At 41.1% G+C, this 10,409-nt stretch overlaps 1 protein-coding gene across 1 annotated transcript; it reads right to left on the bottom strand.

Annotated features, from left to right (window-relative positions):
• Positions 1–9: 9 nt before the first annotated feature.
• On the bottom strand, positions 10–8,195 carry rpl5b (ribosomal protein L5b). The gene is made up of 8 exons (XM_004552897.2): positions 8,052–8,195; positions 7,483–7,552; positions 7,275–7,390; positions 5,081–5,215; positions 4,652–4,854; positions 1,159–1,336; positions 374–462; positions 10–170 (listed from the first exon to the last, which is right to left on the bottom strand). The coding sequence occupies exons 1-8, from the start codon at positions 8,052–8,054 to the stop codon at positions 71–73; spliced, it is 894 nt and encodes a 297-aa protein (XP_004552954.1). The 5' UTR covers positions 8,055–8,195; the 3' UTR covers positions 10–70.
• Positions 8,196–10,409: the final 2,214 nt, after the last annotated feature.

The following is a 10,409-nucleotide window of genomic DNA, read 5'->3' as shown; positions in this document are numbered from 1 at the left end:
GAGGACCAATTCCTTTTCAATAGCTTTATTAGAACAAATTTCCTCATTCGGAACGGAGCAGACCAACGCCTTAATCTTCAGCCTCCTGTTCCTGAGCCCGGAGGAAGCTGGCCTTCTTCTGGGCGACGCGGTCTTTCCTCTGGGCCAGAGAGAGCTTGGCACGGTTCCACCTTCGCAGAAACACACATAGACACAATTAGAATTTAGTTTAAATTAATTGCGTCAGAGCCGCTGTGGCAAAACTAGTTCAAAAAGGCACTGGAGTCATGGTATTCCCTATGAATTAGCCTAGATCTCAAACTGACATTTCCCTCCCAATTTCAAATTTCAGTTCTGAGAAAGAGTAAAGCAAAGCCCAGGTATCACTTCTCACCTCTTCTTCTTGACTTCTTTGGGAGGCTTCTTTTCATGGACTGGGTTCTCGCGAATGGCAGCATGAGCCTTTTTGTACATTTCCTCAATCTGAAAAATGGATAACGACTCAATCTTATGTCCTAAAAAAATACAGATTTTGGATTTCACAATGTACACACACACAAGAATAGATTCGATTATTATCATTTGGCTGATTTTTCAGCCCTAAACTATTCTAAGAACCAATATGTTCAAATAGTGGCAACTACATCAATGATGAAATGCTTCATTTGTGCACCGCATCGCTCATTCCCCACACCGAAATCCTGCTCTCATTTTACCAGCTGAAGTAGCTCCGCTAAAATTGCTCAACACACAAAACTAAGCTGGCAAATGTGTTGTGCAAATGTTCTATGCTGAGACGTACAAAGGCACAAATTTGCTGTGATTGATGTAAGATTTGTAAGTCAACAGCTTAGCCTCAGGAAGTGACATGAGATCACTTTAGAACTGAACCTCAAACCATTATCACACATTTTGAAAACCATCAATACCCTGTCACTGGGATTAGAATGTTCTAGTTAATTACTTTGTGAATGGCAAAGGGCCATTGCTTAGTAAAGCCCAAGCTTAACCTAGATTAACTACACTTACAGTGCACAAGGTTCAATAAAACAAACCAAAAAAAACCAATATACTCCAACACTAAAGAAAACTAGAGCCCCCTGCCACCTGAAATTTGACTAAATCTATGAATCCACACAAAACTCAAAGGTAATTTTATAATGCAGAAAGTAAACTTGCTGAATCAGGGGTGACTCCATTCTTGATGAAGCGAGAGAACTGTTTCTTGTAAGCGTCCTCATCCTCCTCCATCAGATAGCTCATGTACTCAGACACGTTGATGCCCATGATGTGCTTGCGGTGGACCTCAGCGTTGAACTCTTTGCTCTCTGTATCATACCCAGGGAAGCGCTTGGTGCTGCAGACAAAAAAAAAAAAAAAAAAAAAAAAAAAAAAAAGAGAGAAAGCACTGTTGATATGCAGTGCAGATTCCACACACTTGGTCTTATCTGTGTCTATTTAAATTAGTCTTCGAATACAAAAATGGCTCAGTTAAGCAAGTTGTCAGATTTTCACTTCGGTTTCCAATAAGTTCACTTAGCCAAGACCAAGGCTACGTCCACACTAATGCGTTTTCGTTTGAAACCGCATCGTTTTCTCTCCCTTTTGGCCTCCTGTCCACACTGAGACGGCATTTTGGCTGATGGAAGACGTAGCGTTTTGAAAACGCTCTCGAAAAAGCACACATTTCGCAGTGGAGACAGCAAAAACGCAGACTTTCTAAAACGATGACGCATGTTAGTCATATGAAGCAGTCATGTGACAAATTAAACTAAGATAGCAGTTTAATGTTTTGTTTGCTCTCAATTTTGACAGCCCTATTAAAGATTAATATCAGTCTGTACATGCTCCAGATCTTCAAATTCTTTAACTCTCACTTGCTTTTGCAACTTTGTACTTTTGCGTTACTCGCAGCAACAACTCCACCTCATTGTTAGTCCATTTTAAAAAAACTCTGTGCTTTTCTCAACATTCTGCCGCGACGGTCTAAAGAGCCAGAAAGGAAATAATAAATGAGGCAGGTCAAAAAACTTCTTTCGTTTCAAGCGTGCGCAGTACTGGAGCATAAGTGCTTTCGGCCGTTTCAATGTGGACGCACAACTCTGAAAACGACTGAAAACGCTAGTGTGGACGCGGAGTGTTTTCAGACAAAAATGCCATTTTCAAATCTATCCGGGCTAGTGTGCCTACCCTACTCCACTTTCCAGTGATCGGGCATTGTTTTTAAAGATTTGGACATTCTAGTTTTCTGTTCTCACTGAGATTGCGGTTTCAGTCTCTTTGGCTTTTTATGTTTCTACTGTTTGCAGAGGAGCATCTATTCTCTCCCTGCCACACGCAGCTAACACTTTCAGTAAATGAGGTCAAACAAACTGCCTCTAGGTGCATTACTGCCATCTTCAGGGAGCATAGGTGCATTACAAGATATCAAGTGCAGACTAAGAAGTAAAAGAAATTATTTTAAGAATTAGTTACATAAACCATTTTATTTCTAATTTTTTTTTTAAAAAAAATGCGCTTTTTAAAATAGTGGCCTCCCCAGAACAAACTAAATATACTTTCTGTCAAGCAAATGATAGCGGGTAAGATGAACTAGTGAAATAAATCTACTTAACAACATGCTTTTAAAAGAAAAAGGCATCGAGATCAAAATACAGCCTGAAGTTATTTTTGAACCCAACACATTTACTCATATTTGTGCAATGCAGTGTAAAGTATTCTAAATGTCATAAATGTATAAAAAGAATCAATGATCTCAAATCGCTATCTATATTTATTTTTATTTTTTTTAACTAATGGACAATTTTACATACAAAACCTACAATGTTCACAAGTAAAATATGCCGTGCCATCCACAGTCAACCTTTACTGTTACTTTTGCAAGTCTGGACACACTGCTACTGTTAGGCTACTAGCAATCACCAGAAACTCACGAATGCCTTTTTTCCCCCCAACATCGATCGTCACCGATGAATAGCAGCGAAATTAAAGGACTCTGATATGAGATTATTCTTTTTGATCCACCCTGTATGGCTGGAGACTTAAAGACATGCCACTAATTGCTGCTCTCTTGTCTCACAGGCTTCACATATTGCAAAACTCTGTTTCAATTACAAAAATCAATACAATTCCACACAGAACCGCTGCAGGATCAAGCATTATCCACCTGCAATCAGGCATACTGTTTGTGTAGCTTGCGAGTTCAGATACACTGATGGTAGTGAGTAATACAGCCAACCGAAAGCGGAGGATATCAGCTGCCTCGTTTTACACTTGATCTTCAGATCCATCAATTACTTCCACGTCTGCGTTTGTAAGACGAGTAACAGCAGGATAACATTCAGTAGTTTAATGTTTGTAGCTTGTATATGAAAAAATAAATACAAATCCTGATGCTTATTTTATTATTGCTTTCCTGCTCGGTCCGACTCAATAACTGTGCAGCGATTAACTCCGTAAAACGGCGGATCCTTAACTGTGCCAACAGAATAATAAACAGGCTAGCGGGAATCTGATCGCTTTATCTTTTACTTTTCATGCTGAGGAAAAGATAACCGTCCCACGTGTTCACCGCAGCACTTAAAGCGGCAATCCAAAGACCTGTTTCTTTTCTTCGTTTTTTGTTTAAGCAACACAAGTTTGGACGTTTCTGACAGCATTCGGACGACCGCTTTGTTGTTCTTTTTATAAGTCCATCTTCTACAAAGACTCATCCGACACGATGCACTGGCAGTCTCATTCAAAATTCGCAACACTGACAAGCTGATGGGTAATTTGAAAGAAAAGGGGCCAGGTAGTGGGTGTGTTACGAGATGCACACATTTGCAAAGCAATGTTCTCTCTGACGACAGACTATTACATGTAATCATTCCCACACCTAATAGCCCTACTTATTCTCTGCTGAAGAGAGGTAAGTGACACATTCTCCCACTCAAAACACCTGTGGTTCTGACTGAGGTACTGTGATTGAAACCAACCACTTTTACCGAGCTGCTACTGCAGAGTCTTGAAATAATTCACAGCACTGTCACACGATAGGATTCAATTCACAAACAACTGCTTTTCTACCGCCACCCAAACCAACTGAGGTACTTCAGTAATCACTTTATGACACGGTAGTAACAGCCTTCAACTCAAAGACGCTTTATCAAAAAATTGGTGGAAAACTCAAAGACAACAAGCTCAACATAAAAGGTCTTTTTCTCAGCGGGCGAGGTGCAGGCAACACTAATAACGGTAATGATAAATATTTTCTGTCAAATTTCCTCAGTCAGCACACGCAATACCAAGACCGAAACTAACCCTTACATGTAAACCAACTTCTAATTGCTGAGACTTGGCCAAATGCATTCCATGAAGGTCTGTAGCACCAAGATGTTTGAACGTTTTATTTTCTGCATGCATCTATGGCATTTACAGGGCTTTTAGACTTTAACTAGACCTAATGATTTACTCCTTATGACATCCACACAAAATATTACAGGATGTAAGACCGTCCCTTAAGCAATTTCTCAAAAGTATAAATATTTTAAGAACTAAATTGCTGGAGCGTTTTTTGCAACGGGAGCTAGAAAAGCATTTTTGCTGCCCAGCACCAAAATGTGATTTGCCAGGCAGCACACCTCACACCTGGGTATGTTTTGTTTTGTTTTTTTGTGTCTGTAGAAGTTACCTGTGTGGAATGGACAGGCCTCCATCCACAGCCCCCTTCAGGGCACCGAACACCTTGTTGCCTGTGGTGGTTCTAGCAAGCCCAGCATCCAGGTAGCAGGAGAAAGCGCCTGGCTGACCATCAATGCTCTCCACGTTGAACTCGTCACCTGTCACCTCAACCTGGCCTTCGTACACCTTATCCAGGCCAAACTTGTTCAGGAGCTGCGCACAGAAAATGTCATTTAAGAGATTTAACAGCTGGATATTTCTGGATCAGCAATCAAAAACCTTTATTCTGGTTTCCAAGACTTTATCTATACAAATTTTCCCCCGATTTCAGCAAATCGTTAAGAGGCTGACATCTGCTTAAACATTCTCAAAGGACTATGAATTTCATCGCTAAAATTTCAGGTCAATTTAAGTCTCTTGGAACAGGTTTAATACATACTCTGCGGGCCAGCAGCAGACCAGTGCAGTAGGCTGCGGCGTAGTTTGTCAAGCCCACAGTGACTCCATACTTTGGCAGCTCGTGTGAGTAGGCAGCACACACGATCATATCACCCTCAATCTTGGCATAGGCGATCTGCAACACAAGCGCAAGGAAATGAATTCACAGGAGGAGAAAAATCTTGAAGGTGTATTTATACTCTGGACTATAAAGCAGCTCAGCATGATGCTGCTGCACATCACAGTGATTTAATAGCAACTAATTTTAAACTTTTTATAGATTTAGCGAGATTTGGTTATTAGAATATTGCAGCTAACAAAAGGGAAACTGACTTGGTAATAAAATAAACCTGATCTCTAGAGATGAAAGTACCGTAAATGTCGGGCTATAAGCCGCTACTTTTTGCACAAGCTTTGAACCCTGCGGCTTTTAGTCAGGTGCGGCTTTTCTATGGATTGTCTGTGATTTTTGTCGTAAGACGATTTGTTTTGTTTGTTCCGCTGTTGTACGGCACTACGTTGCCTGGCGGAAGGATCGGGGTTCAAGAGTGGTATGTTAGTCACATGTCCGTCTGCCAGGCAACGTAGTGCCGTACGAAGTAGCGCGAAAAACAAACTTCAAAGTAGCGGTACGCGTTCAGCGGGAGTCGTGGATGATGAGCGGCGATAAACTTGCAAGTTATGCCCAAAAAGCAAGTTATGCCCAACTCCACCGGTGGATTCTGACAGCGTGGAAAAGTGTGAAAACATCCACGATCACCAACGGATTTTGAAGGGCTGGACTGCTGCATGATGGAGAGGAGGACACCGCCACGGCCCTTCTGAGGGTGTTCGACTCTGACACTGACAATGAGGATTTCTTTGGTTTTGAAAGTGACAACGAAGGAGAGAAGAAGAGTGGATGACGAAGCCATCCTGAGCCTGTTTGTATCCGACACTGAAGAAGAGGACTTTGGTGGTTTTAGTGCGCAGGAAGAAGAGAAAGATGGTGAATGACTGACTTTTCTTCTTGTTAAAGCTGTGTCACTGCACCTGAGCCTAAAAGGTAGTCCGAATCTATTTTTCTGGTGTGCTGTAGGCTACTGTTATGTACTACATGTGCAAATATGTACCCATAACTTGTTTTTCAAAATATTAATAAAAGTGATGTCTCCAAACAGCCATCTCTTTCCTGACAATTCCCTTTGTGCATATTCTCTTACATATGATAAGTCAACATTGAAACACCTGCGGCTTTTGGTCAGGTGCGGCTAATGTATGTACAAAACAGGATTTTCCCCTGATTTTAGCTTGTGCGGCTATTATTCAGGTGCGCTTTGTAGTCCGGGAAATACGGTAAGTGAATTTCGGGGTGCGTGCTTTTTTCTTTTCTTTTGACGCTTAATTTTGATCTGCATGAGCAAGCCAGACTTACTGCTGTCATAGTTATACCAGCACCAACTTGAATTAGCTTAAGTCATCAAAAACTACTGTGCTGTACCTGAGAAGTACGCATGTGCACAGCTTTTTACCCTTGAATTAAGATGGGCATGAAGGATATGAGCTGTTAAAATGATCTACAAGCCAGCTACTACCCAGCAAACATGGCTGAAACAGTAGAACCATTTTCCCAATCAAATCTTCCTGCATTACGAAGGCAAAAATGGTACGATAGATGGCAGGATGTTAAGGTTCTTAACAGCAACCCAGCTGTTTCTGACAAATTAAGCAATTCTAAACATTAATGCAATGAAGAAACGAAACTGATGTGCCATTCTGTAAAAATGACTGACGAACACTAACATGATTAACATTTTTAATGTATTTAACCCATCTGGAAGACAGAATGGACAATCTTTGGACAAACTGCCTGAAATGCGTTGACAGAGACATGTGATGATGGATTAATCCGCGTTAACACATCAACTTTGACAGCCTACAAATTATTAAAGTCAACGTCACAAACACCTACTACCATTAACATGTTTTTAAAAATATACACATCACTTCTCTACCCCTGACATCAGCATTATAAATGATTAACAAGTGGTTTGGTGGATCTGTCAGCTGATTTGAGTAAAAAGTGGACCTCAGAGTGAGGTACAGAGGAACACCAACAGCATATACTCTGACCCTTTCTCAGCCAAATGTTGTAGGGGCTGTCAGATATTTTGACCTCCTGCAGTTATAATGGTGCAGGTGCAACAAATGCTTACCTGGCAGATGATGTCCCTGTTGGAGAAGCGGACAATCATCCGGTACTTGGGTGTGTTGTACTTATTCTTGTCCTGAACGACCAGGCGCTTGCGAGCAAAGAAGTCAGTCTTGCCCTCTGTCAGACACAGAAATCATGAGTTACTAACAGAACGACAGCCATAATAAGACAAACATAAAACGACTGGGAGCATCACGGGTATGGGTTACCTCTCCTCCTCCTGAATTTGACCTGGTACCTCTTAAAGTAGGCCTTGTTCTTCACCACTTTAACAAAACCCTGAAAAAAGAAGTATCAACTTAACAGCAAGTTCAAAAACTAATACAGACCTTAACTCCTCAGTGAGACACTTGGAGATTGGTTTATAATGCTGCTATGAGCTGGACTGTCACTGTCAGAAGAACTACGGTCGGTTAACATCAGCTAGCCGACCCAATGAAAATCAACGGGAGGAGTTAGCTTAACTGCTAAGTAGGGCAGTCGCTAAGCTACAGGACCAAACGTAGTTTTAAAAATATTAATTAAGAGGACGTGATCTTAAGGACCTACTGGTCACACATCAATGTAAAAGTTTCAAACATTTTACAGACAACAGGAAGCGGTAACTTTGTAAAGGCAGCAGGTAGGCCACGTTTAAGCAGACCAGGGTAGGCATTGGCAAGACTGAATCTATCTTCATCTGAACAGCAGCAATGTGTTTTCAAACATCTGACACCACACAGCACAAGATGTACGCCTAATGTATACATATAGGCACATATGTGGACAGATTACAAACCATTTTGCAGTCTTTTTGTCTCCTTATGAAGGAGCCCGGAGCCAAAGACTGGGGCTTGACTCCGCTGCACTGGAAAAAGGAAGATCATCGTGCGCACGCTCAGTAAGTACCGCGTCACAGGATGAGCCGTGCCGCTTTGGAACCTTGGATTCACAACACTGCCTCCTAGAGAGCTGGGGAAGCTATTTACCCGATTATCTGCTTGGGGTTTTGGTGTGTGTTTTGTTTTGTTTTGTTTGTTTTGTTTTGGTGTTTTAATATTCCCGTGTAAAATCATTTAGATTACATCACATTTCCAACCTCATCCCCTCAGAATCAGCTGGTCTTTTTGCTCCTATCTCAGCCTGTTGTAGGCAGAAAGCGATAGTAAGTCTCGACAAATGCATGTTTCATGAAACACGTCACCAAAGTTGAGGTGTATGTCAAGTTTGCAGCTGCATTCCACTTAGGTCCTTCAGTTTCAGACTCTTTGTGCATAGCCACTGACACACCCTGTCATGGACAATGAATAGAGTCAATTTCAAGCCTAGTTAACTTGCAAGTTGTAATGTCTGCTGTGGAAAAGCTCTGCTGCTTAAAGTTTCATTTATCTACTTTAACCTTTTTCCTCAGAAAAATCCACAGACACAAATGCGACCTCTTTTTCAACCTGTTGCAAATAAAGTGAAAGTGGAGTGTCTCAGTAATGTTCCCAGACAGGAAAAACACTGTTGAAATGTAGTGTCAGTTTTCAGTTCACAGATGCACCAAAACTGCTAACTGTTAGTTCGTGATTTATTGATGTAGACAGGGAACCTCACACAGACAAAATAGTAAGATATAGAGTGGCACTAGGTTCTGTGCCAGGACCAATACTTTTCACATTTTTCATGCTTCCAGACATAGCCAGCACTCGGTGTCTCAGGAGGGCAATGCTGTCCCATCCTGGGCAGCTCCTGTTCAACCTCATGCCCTCTGGTAGGAGGTACAGGTGTTTAAAGTCACCTTTTTTTCCCTGGGCCATCAGAACATTGAACAATAAGGCCAGTGATTGGACTTAGTGAGCCTCACTCACCACCCCCTACCTCTTAATATTCAGTACAATTTTCACACAAACACCAGCATAACATGGCACAATATACAATAACACCCACAACATGGCTGTTGCAAAAATAAAGGAATCTTTACCTTTATCTTTACAGCACTGTAACCTAACCGAGCCATTGATACAAGTCATGATGGATCCTTTGTTTCATGATGTTTGCCCCCAATCTATGTCGCAGCTGAAATCAATGCTAATCAGATCAATAGCACTGCGAGATACTGCACTGATTGATTTGGTATCAATCAGAAATCAAGTAAATAGAGGGTGTGTCTTAACACAATAAGACACACTTTTCAGCTTTTCATGTATTTGGAAACTGGGTTTTTTGAAGACGTGGAATGTAAATGTGTCTGTCTTTAAAGCACTTTTTGTCAGTTTATGTTGTTTAACTGTATTATAGACTATAAACAAAATAGATGTGACCATCAACACAAAAGGTTCAGACAGTTTTCATGGTGCCATTGAGCTATATTTTTTGTTTCCAAAGAAAATAATTGATTTAACATAATTCACCGAGCTACATACTGAACTCAGAGGGTAGAAACAACGTATCGATTTCATCGCGGTAGTATCAACTGGACACCAGTACACGAGTCCACTTCTACAGACCAGACAACATTTTCCCAGTCATCTGTTCTTCAGTATTGGTAAGCCCATGCTGACTGTAGCCTCAGTATCCTGTTCTTAGCTGACAGGAGCAGCACCTGGTGTGGTCTTCTGCTGCTGTAGCTCATCTGCTCAAGGTTTAGAGATGCTCTTCTGAATACTTTGGTTGTAACAAGTCGTCATTTCAGTTATTGTTGCCTTCCTGTCAGCTCAAAGCAGTCTGGCCATTCTCTTCTGACCTCTGGCATCAGCAAAGCATTTTTACCAGAGAACTGCCACTCACTGGATTTTTTTCCCCCTGACCATTATCTGTAAACCCTAGATAATCCCAGTAGCTCGGCAGTTTCTGAAATACTCAGACCAGCCTATGTGGCACCCACAAATATGCCTTGTTCAAGTCACTTAAATGACTTTTCTTTCCTATTCTGATGCTCGCTTTTCATTAATGAGCAGTTGATGATGTGTTATTAAGTAACTCCTTGAGTTAAAAGTAACTTTTTGAAAAACTCTGTTATATTTAGAGCATATTTTCAGTGGAATAAGTTGCCTTATGCAATTAGAGAATTGGCTTCTATTCATAATTTTAAAAATCACCTAAAAGCCTATTTAGGCAGTTTTTAATTTATTTGTAAATATTGTAAGAGGGCAATGTCACTTGTAATGGAAAT

Source organism: Maylandia zebra, linkage group LG23, assembly GCF_041146795.1.
Source record: "Maylandia zebra isolate NMK-2024a linkage group LG23, Mzebra_GT3a, whole genome shotgun sequence".
NCBI lineage: Eukaryota > Metazoa > Chordata > Actinopteri > Cichliformes > Cichlidae > Maylandia > Maylandia zebra.
Note: the sequence above shows the minus strand (reverse complement) of the source record. Positions and strands in the feature narration are given on the sequence as shown.